An 18,605-nucleotide genomic window follows, 5' to 3' on the forward strand; every position below is an offset into this window, starting at 1 on the left:
TTTGTTCCTTCACAAGTTGGAAACAGCCACCGTGATGGCAATGTGACTGGAAACTGCCCCCCCCACCCCAGATCCCAGAGAAACTTGTGCTGTTCCTTCCTCCCATCCTAACCCCACCCCTGCCCTGTGCTTTTTCCATCTCCCCATTTAAGAAAACCCACCACTTTTACTACTAAATATAATAAGACACAAGGAGGGGAGGGTTTTTGTTCAGGTAGTCATATTAGGAAGCTAGCTAATAAAAAAGTGTACATTCAGGGTGGGGGCAGAGTGAGGGGTGGCAGGAGCCAGTGTGGGCAGGGGGCTGCCCTCAGAGGACGGTGCATTTGCCTTTCTCCACCCAGGGGTTGTTCTTCATCAGCTCGGGGTTGAGGAAGGGGTCCTCAGGAATGCCGTCCTCAATCCACTTCACAAACCTGTGGGCAGGGAAGCAGAGGGGTGGGCACAGACCCTGCCTGGTGGGGTTTGTGTTGCACAGAAGGATCTTGGCTAATGTGTCACCCTCTGTGAGGACGCTGGACGTGGCGTGGGGGATGTGTGGTGGGGTCTGCAGCAGCAAAACGGGGGGAACAGGGAGGATCTGCAGTGCCTGGGCCAAATCCTGCTTTGGGGGGAGCGATGCTGCAGTGCTTCCTGCTCAGGCAGGGATGTGGGGGTGTACCCTGCTCTGGGGTGCAGCAATGTCAGGGTGTACCCTGCTCTGGTGACAGTGTGGATGAGCTATGCTGGTCCTTGAGCCCCTGTGCATGTGGCTGCTTTTACAGTGCAAGGTGCTTTCTGTCCCCAGCGTTGTGTTGCTAAAATTGCTGGGTTTCTGTGCCCCCCCTTTTAGGACACCAGCAAGCGAGGGGGCCACAGGCTGGGTTAACTGGTGTGGTGTGAGGTACAAGCCAGGCAGGGGGAAGTAGCTCTCTGTGGCTTTGTGTTACAGGTTTATGTCTGTTGAGCTCTGCAGGATGGGGGAGATCTGCACACTCGCCTGGCTGAGCACGGAGCGCTGACGGGGGGGGTCACAGGGGGCCAACCTGAGGTCAGGGGGTCCTATGGCTGCTGCCACATCCTGGCCACCACCGGAGCCTCACAGCTGGAAGGGAGCTGGCACGGGGTGGGGGGGTCTGGGGGTGGTATGGAAATGAGCATGGTAGGGGAAGGCTGGTGGGGTTCTGCTACTGGGGCTTGGAGGGCTTGAAAGGGGATTTTAAAGGAGAAATAAAAACCCCTTTTGGGAGCCTCTGGTGATTTGTGGGGGGACGTGAGAGGTGGATGTGAGGTTGGAAAAGAGCCGGACTCTGCTCCAGGCTGTGCAAACCCATGTCCTGCTGCTGGGCCAATCTGGGAATGTGTAGAGGGATGAGATGGGATGGGATGGGTTGGGATGGGATGGGATGGGAGGGGAGTGTGGGCACCCACTCACTCGGGTATTGTCTTTGAGGACATCTCCCGCTTGTAGGCCAGCTGGTACTTCAGGCTTTCCACCTCCTTCTTCCACTGCGGGAGGTCCCACTCGTCCATGGTGGCAGCCGGGGTCTCTGTGGGGCTGCAGATGAAAACATTGGTGCTGTGTCCCACGGCCACATCCTGTCCTGGCCTCCCATAGCTCTGCACCCCCCAAAGAGGCAGCTCCCCAGGACAGGGACAGTGTACCCCCATGCCCCAGGGGATGTTTCCAGCCCCATGGCAGAGCAGCCTGTGGCTCTGGGAGCTTTCAGGGTTGGTCTCAAAAGGCAGAGGCTGCATTTACCCACCGGAGTGTGACTCCAGCCCCACACTGGGTGGGTGCCAGGTGCTGCCCTCCTGTAGCTACACCATGCCCATGGGCACATGCAAAACTCAAGGACCTGGCCAGATTTGACTGCGATTTGGATGGTTGTACTGCTTGGGGTGGAGAGTGGGAAATAGCAATCAGAGGCTATTTGGGGGGTTGGGAGAGGGGATGGAGGAGGATGTCTCCCCTTTTCCTGCCCAGCCATAGCCCCAAGTGGGGCCAGGAGGGATTTGGGGATCTGCGTGGCTGTGTACACAGCCCTGGAAGCAGCACACATAGACAGTCACCTCTGATCCGGGTGGCAATTTCACCCCCAACACCCCTCTACCCCCATGAGCAGTGGCTCTGAGTGCTGGCTGCCAGTGGGGACATGCATGATGGGGAAACTGAGGCACGACAGCTGCTGGGGCACAAGCCGTGACCACAGTCACACGAAACCTCCTGCAGGCACCTGGCTCTTCGTGCCACCCCACGCATCGGTGGCACAAAGGAACTGCTCCATCCCGTGGCCTGCCATGACCCCAGACCCTCCAGCACGCAGAGACGTAGGGCAGCACCCAGCAGCTCTGCTTTGCCCCTGAACCCCAGGGGTGCCCACACAGCCCCAGCCCAGGCTGCAGCGAGGGCTGGGAGGGGGGGGTTGGGGTTGTGCTGCACGCCGGGTCACGAAATCCAGCCACGCACCCGTACGGCTGCAATCCAGCCACGCACCGGCACGGCAGCTGCACAACCTCCCCCAGCCCGGCTTCTCCGCAGAGCATCCCCCGGAAACACGGCCGGGCACCCGGAGCTCAGCATCCCCCCCACCTCCGCCCCATCCCCGCACCCGCGTCCGGCCTCCCCGGGGCTCCCGGTCCACGCCGGCGGCTCTCCCGGAGGCGGACGGGGACCAGCATCCCCATCCCCGTTCCAGCCATCCCAGCAGCAGCAGCCCTGCACCTACCTCGGCTGGAAAAGGTGTCAGCGGGGAGCGGGGGCCGCGTCCGTGCCCGCCGCCCGGCCGAGCCGCCTGGCCTTGCCGCGCTGCCTGCGCCCGGCGCTCCCCTCGCTGCCGGCGAGCCCAAATCCTCTGTGTAATCTATTAATGCACGGCCGGGCCAGCACGGCAGGAGCCGGATAATGGGAGTGTGCCCCCCCCCCCCGCCCCTCTCTCCCTCCCCTCCCGCCCGCCTCCTCCTCCCCCCTCCGCTGCTCCCGGGGGATTTGGCTGCGCTGAACGTGAGCCGGGATGGAGGCACCGTCCTGAGCCCGCCGGAACGGGGCTACGGGACACGAGGGCCCCAAAGAGGGTGGGGGGTAACGCGTGGTGGGACACAGCGGCACTCCAGGGAGGCCCCGCTGCATCCCCGCCTGCATCCCCGCCAAAGCCAGCCGCCCCCCCCTCCTCCCCGCCCATGGCTTCCCCAGATTTCTGTCGGTTCCTCCGGCTTCCCCAGTGCTGGCGGAGATGATGCGGGGGGGGGTGGGGGTGGGGGGATTGTGGTGGTGCAGGTGTGCAGAGAGCACCTGGGGAGGGATGAGTTGAACACACACACACACACACACACACACACGAGTGAGCAGTTGGAGGCCAAGCACAGGGTGAAGGGCAGGCTCAGCCCGAGCACAGCTACATTAAAAATAATCGTGTGACTTGCAGGGAAGGGGAAAAGCCAAGTAAGAGCTGTTATCTGATTAGAGGCAGGGTAATTGATGCAAAAGCAGAACCATAAAGAAGTGAGGAAAAAGCCTCCCCCCGCCCTTTACCCTTCATTAAACAGCCAGTTAGAGAAACTTCAGGTCATTATGGTGCCAGCAGCTTTGAGTTGAAAAAATACCCCACAAACCAACAACAAAACAAAAGCAAGTTTTTCCACAAAGAAAAACGGCACCAACCGTGGCCCAGGAGCCCCTCCTTCACCCCGTCTGTGGGGATGCTGGGCCAGTGCCCCTGTAAGCGACTGTTTGTCCTCTGTAGCCCTCCTGGGCCAGAACATCTAATTACACACAAAAGTCTGACAGACACACACAGTAAACAAAGAGCGTGTGCGTATACACACACATATGTGTTTACACACACACACACTCTGCATATATATATATATATCTCATATATACGCAGGTTGAATAGATATATTATGTGTGTATCTATAATAGAGGTATGGTTGTAATTATATGTATTAGATACTACATGTTATATAACATACACAAAGCACATTAATACATACAGGTATATATGTGTGTGTACATAAACATTAATACACACATATATGTGTGTACACATATATACACACACTTATATAATAAACACACATTTATAATTATATTTTATATAATATACACACCCATTTTTACACATGCATGTATTTCTATATATAAAAGAAGTTATATATAGAAATATATAAATGAAAAACCTATATGTATATAGGCAGAAGCTGTCACAGCATGAAAACATCAGAGTGATTCCTACCAAGCAGGAGGCTGATGCCCTGCAAGACCGACCTGGGCAAAGCAGCGGCACCAGCTACTGCACAGTGAACACCCCGGCCCCAGGACAGTGATGAGGACTTGGGGCCAGGGCCTGCTGGGCCCCCCCCCCCCGCAGCCCTCAGCCTCCACGGGCGATCGATAGCGGTAAGAGCCTCCCCGGCAGCCTCACGGAGCCACTTGCCCTCCATCCTTCTCTGAGAGGATGCTGGAGTCTGGGGCTCAGCCAGGGATCGATCGAGTTATTTGGGGTCAGCCCCTGAGCCTGCTGCAGCCGCAGCATGAGGGGCTTTTTTTTCACCCCAAATAAATAATAAATACACATTGTTATTGCAACGCCAGTGCTGGGTTTTTCTTTGCTGCAAACAAACAGCTGCCTGGAGCGGGGCTCCTTTGGGGTGGCTGCGGCTCAGGGCACGCTCCCCATGCTCCCAACGCCACCAGCGCCTATTAACGAGGTCAGCGATACCGAACGCTGAACGGCAGATTATCTGGCTGTTGACATCAATCGTAATCTCCCTGCGCTGCCTCCAAACAATTATGGGAAAGGCTGGGGTTTAACGATGAAATGACACTGGAGACGGGTTATTGGATTTCCGTGGATTTTCTGCAATCTGACAGCAGCAGCGAGGGCTGAGCGGGGCTGGCAGAGCCGCGCGGGTGCGGGGCAGCATCCAGTAAATTTAGGAGCCACCATCGACACCAGCCCAAAGTCCAGGGGCTCATTGAACTCATCCTTCCTCCAGGCAGCAGCTCCCCGGCGCCAGGTCCCCCGATGCGGGCAGGGAGCCTTTCCCTGGGCAGGCAGGACCCAGGCAATGTCTGCCCAGCCCTTGGGGGTCTGGGACAGACCTGGCCTGGGCAGACGGCAGCCCCCAGCACGGCAGATTGCAGAGCCTGCATTTGCTACCCCCACCAGCTTTGTAGATTAAAGAATTATGAACTCCTGAAGTTTTGCAATATTAATGATGGTAGCCATCTGTTAATCTGGCAGCCAGCAACGAGCTGTTTTTTTACTTTGCTCTGTCCAGTTATTAAAACTGAGTATTTCTGTTTGGCAGCAACTGGAGGAGCCTAACTCTGGTGCATCCCAGGGTGGCAGGGCATGACTTGCACCCCTGCCTTCTTGCTGTCCCTGCACTACTGGGTGCAGTGTGGGAGCAGGTCCAAGAGCAGGGGAAGAGGAGCTCCCCAGGCAAGAGCTGGCCTGGGGAAAACAAAACAGAGCCTGATGCTACACTGTGCACAGCCCAGGGATGCTGGCTGGAGGTGAGGGACAGCACCAGCAACCAGCCCACAGCTGCCGAGAGCTGTCCCTGGGAAGCACAGGGTCTGCCCACAGTGCCAGCTGCTAATTATGGCTCTCTTTGGGATGGTATTTTAAAACGGTGCACACTCTGAAGGGATAAACTCATTTAGCAAGTTAATTAGTGTCCTTGGTAGAAACTCTATCAGCAGTCTCCAGCCCCCATGGCAGACAAGGTGGGAAGTGTAGCACAAGCAGAAGCAGCATGTTTGGGGATGGCCCCCGATATCTGTCCCAGCACCACTGCAGCTGGGAGCTGAGCCCAGACACTTTCATTGCACAGGTCCACATGAGTTACCCTCTTCAGAGCCTGTTTAGACACAGAAAGATCTCAGCCTTGTGGCTGAAGGTTACGCTGCCAGGCTGCACATCACCACTCGAGCAGAGCTGGAAGATCCACACAGTGTTATTGGCACCACTAAACCTGGAGGGGGGGGGAGGAGGGAGGGGATTTATTTCTCCTCTGTGTAATATTTAAGACAGTCCAGCCCTGGCCTGTAATCAATTAGTTGATGAGCAAGGTGCTGCTGGCCCTGGTACCGAGCCTGCTTACTGCTGCCCACAGCCAAGCAGCACCTTAGTCCACAGGTATGGAATGCTCCTAGCCTAGGTAAGATCAGCCCCAGGCCAGAGTTTAGGAACATAAACCAAACCTCAAACCCAGTCCAGTTATTTGCAAATACTCTGTTCATTGTTTGGCAATCTCAGCTGCACACACACTCCTGGAACAGCAGAGTGCTGCTCAATAAGATACAATATTGGGAGGAGAGCGCTCCGGGTGCCCATTTTCCTCTCCAAACTACACATTTCAATTTTTAATGAGCTCTGTTCCTCTCAATTATACCTGGAGCAAGGCAGATGAGATCAGCCTTCAATTTACCACTGAGGTTATCCTAGTCATCATCTCAGGGTAGGGTGAAGATGTTTTCTACTGTGGTTGACTGTAATGACTGTAACAGTCTGCCTAACACACATCCAAAGTCAAGCACAGCTTGCATTGTTACCTCTAGTCTAAACCCTGCTATAAGGGCAGCTATAACATATCAGAATTCTGAAGTGGATAAATAAGCTATTTAATAAATTAAATGGATAATAATATGCTATTTATGCTACTTTATTCCCAGCAGGAAGGGGTAAGAAGGCACCTGCCCTCACCTGCCTTACATGGTGACACTCAAGCCTGGACGCTGCTCAGTTCAGCCTGATATTAGGGCTTTCTGGGTTGCTGTGTCAGTTTTCCACAGCCCCAGGGAAACAAAGCATGATGCAAGCCACTAGTGAGAGTGTTTCCATGGACTAACAAACTCTGGAGTGCAGAGCAGGAGCCTTCAGGGCAGGCAGGCCCTGAGTGTGTCACCAGCCAGACCCCAGGTCAAGAGGGGACAAAGCAGAGGAGCTTACAGCATCACCCAGAGAAGTGTTTGCAGCTTCCTCCCTCCTCTTTGCTTCCCCACAGCTGTACCAGGCACAGGGACATTTCACTGCTCAGGCAGATGCAGTGAGAAATGTGCAAGAAACCCCTCACTCAAAGCAGGATCAAATACCCTGGCACAGTTCTAGAGCACAGACACCCCACAGCCAGCGCTGCTGACACTCAGCAGAGCCCCAGCATCAGGGGGCTTCACTGACCTCTGCTTGTCCTGGCTGAGCTTGGACAGCATGAGATAAAAGGTAGAGCAATGGCTTACACCCCAACCAAACACACAAACCCCACAGAAAAACCCCAAAAGAACTGACAACACAACGACAGAATTTATATGGAGGTTTATTAACACTGTGTTGATTCAGATACATGGAGGCTTTTGGAGAAGACTTGAGTAACAGCATAGCTTATTTAGATAACAAAACTTGCAAAAGCTACTGAAAGCCTCAGATGTGCAAAATACAGTTCATTAAATGTTAAGATTCTCCCCACCCCCCAACTGCTAAACCAACACAGGCAGGTGTATCACAGTGGGGTGAAGAAGAGTGTAAGTCAGGGAAGAAATACTCCTATTTCTACCTCCACAATTCAAAAGTCACCACTTACCACTGCAGGGATCTGAGAAACCCAGAGAGAATCAGCACCAGTCTAGCTTAAAATAAAACTTAAAATAAAACTTAAAATAAAGCCCCACAACCAGAAAACCCTGAAAAATAGATTTTTTTTAATTACAAACAAAAGCTATTTACTGCATTGGGGCCTTCCTGCATTTGGTTTCTTGAAGCAGCTAAAGAGAGGTTCAGTTAATGTCCTTGTGGTTTATTTGCTATAATCACAGGCTAAGCAAGGAGGTGTGCAAACAGCACCCTGTCCTACACCTGTGGAGAGGCAGTTTTCCTTTTTTTAAACTTTTGCTCTCTCAGTGGTTGTTCTGCTGCAGACATCTCACCCACAGCACATCTGTGCAACAGGAGTAAAGACTTGTGGTGCTCTCTATACGTTATCTGTTCCCCTCCTCTTGCTCTCCACCCCTGATCAGCATCTCTTTGTAGATCAGCTTTTAAAAATTATTTTTTTTAAACAGACCTTCAAGCTGTTATCTCTTTAAGTGACTGTGTAACACATGGATCTGGAAGAAAGGAAAACTTCAGCACACAGCTACTGTTCACCACCTTAGCCTAGGATGTCCTTTTTGGATTTGTCTAAAAGTCAGTTTTTAACTGAATGTTTGTGGAGATGACAACCAAAGCAGAACTCAAGGCACTCCAGGAAGAGATTTCTCTGATTAAGGCAAACTGGAAAATATTCCTGAGAATTTTGCTGAATTACAGGTCTTCAAAAATGTTTATGAACTTCAAGACTTCGTGATGAGCTGCAGTGCCAAGGGGCAGGTGCCTTAATCCCTGGGCAGAAGAAAAGAATTGGCTAAAACACACTTAACTTTTTTTTATATTAATGTAATTTCTGCAATAAGTGACATTGACATATGATTTATTTCAAAATATCATGTCTCAAAAGCATATAACTGATAGGTGATGCATTTGTCATTGACAGGCTTTGCTGTTAAATTCTAAAATAGAGATACTCACAGCATTGTGAAAGAAGTTGCAAAGATGCTTTGCCCATGGACACCTGAAAACCAGAGAGAGATTCTTAATCCATGTTCTCATGGGGACAGTCTCAGCCACTCTGCCTTTTGCATTACTCAAAGCTTTACAAGAAGGCTAATCCAAAATTCACTTCAATTTCCAAATGGAGATGATTTCAGCATCAGATGTACAGAAAAATCATTAAATCAAAATGATAGAGCATAAGAAACAGAATTTCATCAGATTCTCTTGGACTGCTGCAAGACCATACTGGAAAGCCTCACAAAACAAGAGCACAGCTAAGTGAATCACAGGTTCATTAAAGGCACCTTAGCTCACACACAGCTGAGTGAAATCAGGTATTTTCTCTTCTCAGCTACACACAGCAAAGGCTGGAGAGAAGAAACAGACAGAAGCACTTCACAAAAAGGTCACCTGCATGTCCATGAGTTCCTCTTATGACAGCAGCTAAGAGGTGAATTCTCAACACTACTCTGCTGCCGTCAGCTACGTGTGAATTAAAAGTGCCAGAACAAGCAATTCCTTTCCAGTACACAACCACAGAGTCAACTCCTGGACATTGAAGTCCACTACTCTAAGCCTATAATGCTTCACTGTGTAATGCAGGAGAGCAAGGATTACACTTGCAAACAGTTAGTGGTTTCAAAAGCAACACATCAGTGTTTTACTGTCATTTGTAGTCTAAATACTCAGACTTTTTGGGAACTGTTTTCTCCACCCACTGAAGCTCTGTGCTGCTGCAGAGCAAATGGTGTCTCCTCTTTTAAAAGAAGGTAAAAATGAGAGGCACAAGCCTAGTGCTGTCCTTGGTGCACATGGCAGGCTGCAGAAGCTCCCGAATCCTTAGTTTTTGGTGGGGATACGCTCCCTCACCACCATGTGAAGTATTTCTTATAGCTTAAAAGAAACATTGACATCTGTATGCCCACTGCATTCTTGCCAATACACAATAATACACACCAAGCTACTCTCAACTGCTCTCACTAAAGTTTTACACAGCATTATGCCTCCTTAGAGTCCAGCAACCACTCTGCTGTACATCCTGAGGTTTTCTGGTTGTTGTCAATGACAATGGTATTTAGGTAACAGCACTAGACTGTACCATGTGTTGTCTTGATGACTGGTTGGGGTTGTCAAGAGCACATAACATCAGGCACTGGGAAGAGAACGCTATTTGGTTGCAAGAGGCAACAAAGAACAATTTACAATCTACCCAAAGCAGCACATCCAATATCTTTACTACCACTAGTAACAGGGAAAAAATAAAAGAACCAAGAATGTTAAGAGAAAACTACCACCAGCCTTGGAGCACACCCCGATTTGCTATCTGGCTGCGATGAAGACTGACACTTACATGTGCAGGTTCTCTGTAATAATATTCAGAGTGAACAGGCCAATGGATTGCATCTTCTTATGTCTGCACGTCAGGAACAGGCACAGGAATTCACCCACGTACTGGGGACCAAGGTTTTGCCACCTAAGCAATATGAAACCAGGAAAGGGAACACAGCTGTTCAGAGATAACATTCCTATTGATTCCTAGCATCTGATTTGCTTTCTTGACTTCCCCAAAGCACAGGGCTGGCTGGTCCCAAAGAGCTAGGGATTAGATCCTGCTGCAGATTACTGCTGCAGGACTGCTCTTACTGCTTCTATAAAACAGCCTGATGGCAGGGAGCAAGTGGTTACTCACAGTTTTAGCATTGTTGCTTTCTGACGATTGAGATCCTTCAAAATCAGGTTGACAGTGCCATGGAGAATGTGTTCTTCATAGGAAAGATGGTCCAATAACAGCCTCAGAGCCCAAAAGTTATTCTAGGAAGTGACAAAGTAAGACCAGTGGTTTAATCTAGCTACCAACCATTTCTTAAAGAACAGAAGAAATTCAAGGTCAGCAAAGTTAAAGGGGAATAAAATCAAGTTAAATGTGTCTAAAAAGTTGGTATTACACAGATTTAAAATATAATTTGCTTTAATCTTAGAACAGAAATCAGTATCTAGGACTCACCCCAAAAGCCAGGGCTATCTCTAAGAAGGAAGTCAAGTATGGAAGATCACAAAAGAGCATCTGTTGTACTGCTTGCACGGCGAGAATAAGACAAGCCTCATGGTGCAGCTACAGGAAGAGATGCAAATCAGCACCAAGTTTCTACCATTCCAGACAGATTGATGCCAGACATGACATCTACAAGAATCTTATGAAGACCACAAGAAGGGGGAATAAAACAGGCACTTCTAATTATACAGCATGTTTCACCTGGTGCTCTTGAGGTCCTCAGAGAGACATGAAGTCTCACATCATCACAGAAGTAGAATTAAGGAGAAAAATATTCTGACCCAAAAGTCACATATTTGCAGAGCAAGTTAAAGGCAACTTCCTCAAAAGGAGTAAAAGAAGAATAAGATAGCTCCTTAGATATATTGACTGCTTTTAAATACAGAATACATTTCAAGCTGTCTTTGAACAAGTTCCACTATACTTCGAGCCATCATTCAAAACGAGTTCAGAAATTCTGGGCTATCCTGAGTTTTGAGGCAAACACACTGTCAAGTCTGAAAGGACAGTCTGCAGTTTGAGTCAAACACCACAAGATCACCCTGCGAGAAGTAGAGACAAAAATGAGCTGTTACCAACCCTCCCACTTAACAAGGTGACTGAGTAAGACTTGTCCTAGGTTGATGGTGTCAGGGAGAACAGACACTAATGATTTTCTGCCCTTCAGATACCTGCTCTAACATTTAGACTGCTAAAAACAGTCTTGGGTCAATTCCACCCCCAAAATCTTTAAGCCCCCTCTTAAAAGCTTTTCATCACAATCTGTGATACTGCCGTATCCTCAAGCACAATGAAACAAACCTTACATTTCCTTATTGCCATGTGCACACTTACATGAGGGGAGAAAATAGCAGGTGGTAAAGAAACATTAACTTTTGCCTTCAGTTCCTCCAAAAGGCCACCACTGGCAGCCAGTACACCCTGCAACAGAAGTAATGAGTCACAAGTAAAAGGGAAAGATATCCAGAGACTCTACAGCCATCAAACAGTGCCAGAGATGGCTCTTCTATGTGCTTTTACTTATTTCTCCAGCATTTTTACAGATGAAGTTGACTGCTCAACACTGTACTAAAGGCAAGTTAAGGCTTTACAGTGCTAATCAAATCTTATCACATAACTTCATTTGAGTTTGCTATTTCTGTTCTTGGGAAGTAAATACCCAGATACTGATGCTTTTGGACTACCTGAACAGATTTTTCTTAAACTGCTCTCCTATCCATTTTATTATTTGATTCATCTCAATATTACAATATACAGAATCAGCATTAGGCATTGAGCTGTAAGGAGAATTAATCTACTTACTGCTGGATTTAACAATCTGGAATACATTGCAAAGCATTACATTTGACATGTACCACAAGAGTATTTGATGAGGCATCACAAAGTTACCCTTCGTATTTAGAAGAACAGGCCAATGCCCACATCAAATGAAGCTTTGTATTAACCCAAGACAACAGGTTCTCCCACATGACAGTACCACACCTTTTGGAAGTCAAGCGGTGGCTCTTTCAGGGACAGGGGATGTAGGTGCCCACTTTTCTCCAGAAAACTGCTACTACCCAAGATCATGATGAGGGAACTCCAGCATTTAGGCTGCAACACAGCAGAACATTTGTTTTACAAGGTCAAATCTGCTCACAGGAGTAGACTGTTCACAGACAAGAGGGCTCTGAGAGTTAACCCTTGCATTAAAGCAGTAACTGGACAAATGCAGGTAATCACACAGAAACACTTGACAAGGCACAGAGACACTTTCAATAGACTCACGTTCCTGTATAGTAGCACATTGGTGTAAAGGAGTTTGAGTGCCTGCTTAATTAGAACACCATCTTTCAAGGGAGACCCTGCAAGAAAAAAAACCCCAAAATATTACCTTATATCCCCTGAATAGCTAGAGAGTATGAACACAACCATGATATTAACATAGTTACAGATACGTTTCTACATAAACCTAACGAAGAGAAACAAAAAAGTGTCTATAGCTATTTTAACAACATCTTGTAGGTTCTGTACAGAAAAACAACATCAACTGCAAAGCACTATTCTGGAAAGCTGCAGAGAATAGAATACAGTTTAGACTAAGCCATCAGAGAACAAAGCCCTCATTATGATGTACATCACACCACCGTACCATACACGCTGTCAGTACTGTGTACATTTCAGAACTCTACTTGTAGCTCAGCATCTTAAAAATAAGTCTTTCATTTCAATATACACCTTGAAAAGCAGCATGCACCAGGCCACAGATATCAGTGGCTGAATTAATGACAAACATAACACACAGATTGTGAACCCCTTCCCATCAGGAAGCTTTTATTCTCAAAGTCAAGGCTGAGGCATAGCAGCACGCTAAGTCACACACTGCCACTGGTAATGTCATGATATAACAGAGTGCTTCATATTTTCTTTTAATAGATTGCTTTCAGCAAAACAACCTCACAGCTGACAAAACAAGTACACTTCACACCAACTTCAGGCTAAACAAATTCACACTCAAATAGAAAGACATCCTTCCTGCCCAGGGTTATTGTACCCTGCTTTTGTCCGATGGATTTATTGGTTGGTTCAGAGTCACTCAGAAAAACTAAAAAGCTGTAATTAAGGTTCTAAACATATGTAAGCAAGAAATCACACTTGCCAACTGCAATCCAAGGGCCAGGGTCTAGCATATCGTTTCCAGAGGGCACACTGCCTGTTCTGAACATCTTCAGGTAGACCTCGAACTGGAAAGGTGTTATCCGGCAGGCAGTACAGCACGCAAGGCTGTTGACTGGAAACAGGAGTGAGTGTGCAGCATCAAGGAAGTCCCCAGTTTTACACAAGTAGAATGGGATTTTATCTCGAAGGTCTCTCAACCTGGAGAACAGAAATAAATGAATATTTGATTTTTATTAATACAAGAGTTTTACAGTCTGATTATGTTTTACCACTAGTAAGTTACATCCACCAAAAGGCAGAATTCAGCATCGCTTTCACTTCACAAACAGCTTTTCACTCTGCCAGTTTATTACACATTAAAAACACACAGACTGGGAGGTGATCTTAAGGCAAAGAGACAATGGGGAGCAGGGGGGGGAGGGAGAAAACCATTTACCCTTTGGTATCATTGCATTTCACAGCTCTCAGGTAGCGAACGACTTCTTTATATCTGGAGAGAAAAAAAAGACTGAGTAGGAAGAGGAAGGAAGCACAAAGCTATACACAGGTCAATTGTATTTACTACAATTAACAAAGAAAACCTGTAAAACTTCCCACAGATGAGACATTACACAACAGGATAGAAACATCAGTGGCAGAAAGGGACAGTTGGAAATAAGTTCCAGACAGCTATGCACATAGTATCTCTACCCTGTAAGTAAAACAGGAGGTTGCCTTTCAATTTAGGTCTCCAAGTGGACTGTATTCATTTGAACATGATTTCTGAAGACCCAGAGACCAGAATACAATTGTTTTGCTGTCTTTCCCCTAGTCAGCCTTTGAAGGCCAGAATGTGTTTTAAACATCCACATCTAAAACCTACTGAAACAAAGAAATTATCTACTTCAACATTATTTTCTGGTCCTGAAGCGTTCAAAGGGCTCAATTCTGCTTGAAAAAGCTTCAAAAAAGTTACTGGCCCTGTTGATAAGATGCAATGGGCACGAACAGCTTCAAATGTATCTTTGTTTTATGTTTCCTCATCACACAAAATTCCTGCAGATGTTAGGAAAACACTACACTGCAGGAAATACCATGCAAAATATAGAAGTCAAGTTCATAAAACAAAAAAGCCAAGAGATAACCAAATCCGTCTTACTTCGTTTCATCTAGCAATTTCTCCACTCGAGCCTCTATAACAGGGAGTGCTTCCCACAGAAACACTTTTCTTCCTTTCTGTGTTCTTTGACCAGTGATGTTCTGGCCTTTTAAAACAGTAGTCAGCAATCCGTGGTCCCATGACACAACATTCAAGCTACAAGCACAAAAATAAAGTCATTTTAAACCATGTTTTGTTTGTAAAACAATTCAAGTTTGAGCAATAGTGCATTTTGAGGTTTACAGCTCACTTCTGGGGGAAAAAGGATTATAAAGAAAAGCTATATGGACAACTTAGCCACAGCACCATGCAACCTTTCCTATAAGGACAGGACAAATACAAAGCAGCTAATGCTGAAATCTTCCTACAAAATACTCACATCTAACACTACCAGTGAAAGAATCGTGCTTTACAGCTGCTTTCAAGTCAGGCAACTGCATAAGAAAAAAAAAATATCTTGTAGACAAAACCCCAAAGAACATACCTATTTGAGAAGCCAAAGCAGTGACATGGAAGTGGGATGGACTGAAAAAAGTTAATAAACTTATCATACAAACTTCTTGGGAAGTCACACAACACCAGCATCCTCTGCAGTTGCGTTGTGATCCTGTGTTTTGAAAAGAAAACAAAATCAAAACCTCTTAGAATCAAGTGAATTGCTATTAAATTCTCACTGTTAATCCTATGGGAGGTTATTCTACAGAGGCTTGAGGGGGTCTTTTTCTGTGTCAGACAGTTTGGGTCCATATTTATGTTGTGCTTTGGGATCTGTAGCAAATAATGGTATTGCTCTTTTGTTATTAAGCACCAGGGAAACCAAGGTGCTGAGGACTTAAGTTTTAAAACAAAGATCCCCAGTGAGTATATGTGAGAAACACTGCAGAAAAATATGATGAGCCTGATAAGCAACCTGAGTTCTGGCAGCTTCAAAGCCAGTGAAACCATCGTTTTCTTAACTGAAAATTGGAGATAACACTGACACAGCATTTACTCTTTTAAAAATGGGGGAGGGATGCAGAAAAATTTCCTTTTTAAGTAAGAAATTAAAAAAAAATAAATCAAGAATAGTAATTTAATATGAAAACTGATATAGGATTTAGGTTATACCTGTGATTAGTTTCAAGCAAGAGGTGAGAATATATAATTGTTTTTGAGCGCTCCTGAAAAAATTTAATTCTTAATTCATTAACCTTCTGTTACAAGCAAATTGGGGGTTAAAGGTGAAATTCAAAGCTAAAATGAGAAATGAATTATGCCAAGGGAGCTAGATGTCCTCATTCATGGGCCTCTGGGGGAACTTTACTATGTTACATCCCAAACTACTCCATCCCAGTGGAGTACAAGGCTGCTGTTTTGATCTTTAACAGACACTATTTACTCTTTGGATTAATAACCACAAGTAGCTACCTGACACCCTCTGGTCTGGCCTTACAGAGCACTCCTTAGGCTACAGTCAGAAAGTAATCCATCTTCTTGGCTCCAAGCTCCCCACTGAGTTATTTTTTCTGAGGCAACAAAGACGGGTTTGAGTGTTTATGTGACTAAGGCAGGTATTGCCCTTGTCCTTCACAGAAAGGGGCTAATAATAAACAGAGCTCTAAGAATCCTGATTTGTAGTGTACAACTGTAGAATCCAACAGCATGCAGAAGTCCCTGCTCATCAGGGTGACAAGTGCATGTTATTGTTTATATTCTTCTGCCTGGCTCTGGCCATCTGCTGCCTGCACATACAGAGCAGCAAGCCATTCCTGCTCTGCTCACACAGTGCCTAAGCCAGTACAGAGGGGTTGTGTTCCCTGATAAGGGCTTCCTGATGCTACAGACAGTACACCTGTGTAAGCTGACTTCTATCTTTTAAGAGCTAAAGCATTCACTGTTTTTTACTCCAGCCTTTGAACTGAAATAATGTGAAACAGCAGCAGAGTTTGCAGCTAGCAACCATTTCACAGCTGTCTCAACATCACATGGTAAGACAAGTCTTACCTTTGCAGCAGACAAGGGACAGCAATCTTTAATGAATCAGTATGGCCAAGGTTCTGCCAGCTTCTAAGAGGGAAGAAAAAAAAAAAAAGCACTAAAAAAATGTTTGCCTGGATTTCCTATTCCCAAAAGTTTCTCCTAACAGGGAAGTACTCCTAGAATTAACAGTTAAGGCAGTAGCTAACAACCTGAAGCATACCTCCGTTGCATGACCCAAGCAGAGCAAAGCAGTACCACACCTAAGCCTGACACATTAGACCACTGTGAGCACTTCATTGTTTTTACAGGGCCTCTGAATGGCTGTACTACCATCATCCCATGAGGGGCCAAACTGCATCCTTGTGTACATACAAGAGTGTGAAGGACTCAAAATAAGCATACAAAAAACCCTACCCAAAGAACATATCCATCCTGCTCCCTGCAAACCTCCACAGCTGCTCAAAAAGACTTAGAGTAGCTGCTGTTTATGGCCTGTCAAACCAACCCAGACCACATTTACTCACCCCTTTATAAAAAGCCTTGAATTTAAGCCCCAAAATATTTAGGTTTTCAAAGAAAAGCTCAAACCAGACAGTAATCAAGCAAGAAACAGACATGACAGAGAAGAAAATAACCAGCATAAGTTGTAAAGGCTGAAGTATTTAAAGCCTGTTTTTATTTATCATGCAGTCCTACCAGCCTCCAGACTTTAGGGAAGCATCTAAAACCTGTTACCCAAGGAACATCACACCCTCCCTTCCTTCCAGGTCAGAAGCAGATGTTTCTTCACACAATGCAGCTTGTGCATTCTCTCCTCAGGAAAGTTCCCCTGCCCCTGTACCTTCTCCTGGGGAATTAACTCCATCTGCCATCGTCTGCCGTCCACCACCTTCCCTCCTCCCAGTTCCCAGATCAAATTCCTTCCCCTCCTTGGAGATCACCTCCTTTCCTCATGACTCAATCCCACCTCACTTCTTCCTCTCATATACAACCTTTAACTTTCTCTTTCCCACAAATCCCTCCAATCTCAGTTCCCTCAGGTCCATTCATTTCCTTCTCCTTGCGCTGCAGCCAGGGTTGTGATCTTTACACTGTCCTTACACTTCATAAATGGAAAACCAGAACTCTCACTTAATCTCCTCCTTTTGAGGAGCAAACAAAGATCACACACCAGATGTGGAGCCAGATACTTACAAAGCAGGGTCTTTATGAAGTGCTACCTCTTTAGCTGCTCCAAGAAACATGACAGCAGCAGCTCTAGGGCTCTCTTTTTCTGCCTGATTTAAAAATCTTGTTACCAATGCAAAAACTCCAGAATACCTAAGGAAGGTAAGCAGTCTGTAAGATAAAGTGTCTGTAATAATGCACTTCAGAAACAAATAGGAATTATGGTCACTCTACAGTTTGAGAGTAAATTGACTTATCTTTCCTTGAAAAGCATCTGTAAGATGTGATAGGGTATTTCGCAACAGCTACTTTAAACGTTTTAAAGGCATATACCAGTGACAAGAAGCTGAACCTCATCCTAAAGAACAAATTAGTGAAAAAAAGCTTTATTTAATGCTTTCCCATGTTATAATAGAGGGATATTATCAAGTCTTAGTATAGCACAATAAATGCACTTAAAATTGTATTCAATGTGTATTTAAAGATGTATTTAAACTTCATCAAAGCATAATTTAATAGCTCACTGGTCAAGTAAGTTCTCTCAAAGGTTTCTTCTGTATCAGGTGCCATGATTCCAATTAACACTTAGATAAAGGAAAACAAGTTTGCACTGACCAGTATTTCCTGCTAGCAGTGGAGTTGTCACTTACTTATATACAACCTGCGTGTTGCGTGTTCTGCAAATATTGCATTGCCCAGGAGACAATGGTGGGAGGCAAAAGCACTCATGTTGTGTGGGAGGTATTCTTTCTCCAATCAAATAATTATTATATGCCTCAGAAAGTTCCTGGATAAATTTTATTAGAAGATTTCCTAAGAGAGCAGACACACATGAAGCCATTAGTACATTTTTCTCCCCCCTCAAAATCTGAACAGAGACAAATCAGAAGTACCCCGCATAAAATATTCAGCAACTGACACCCAATCTTAATGGCTGGGAAAGCTTTGTTGTTTCTTCCAGGAGAAGGAAGAAGGAGTAGGGAAGCAAAAGAACTTGAACCTGCAGACCCATAACTGGTCTGAATACAGCCCAGAAAGACAGTAGCAACAATAAGCT

General features: G+C 46.3%; 1 protein-coding gene across 1 annotated transcript; it reads right to left on the reverse strand.

The window, feature by feature from the left end:
* Window positions 1–310: 310 nt before the first annotated feature.
* GNG13 (G protein subunit gamma 13) lies at window positions 311–1,512 on the reverse strand (the record flags this gene model as incomplete). Its single annotated transcript, XM_084270983.1, has 2 exons — window positions 311–416; window positions 1,415–1,512. The coding sequence occupies 2 exons, from the start codon at window positions 1,510–1,512 to the stop codon at window positions 311–313; spliced, it is 204 nt and encodes a 67-aa protein (XP_084127109.1).
* Window positions 1,513–18,605: the final 17,093 nt, after the last annotated feature.

The sequence above is a fragment of the Gallinula chloropus genome (assembly GCF_964237585.1).
Source record: "Gallinula chloropus genome assembly, chromosome: 15".
Taxonomy (NCBI): domain Eukaryota; kingdom Metazoa; phylum Chordata; class Aves; order Gruiformes; family Rallidae; genus Gallinula; species Gallinula chloropus.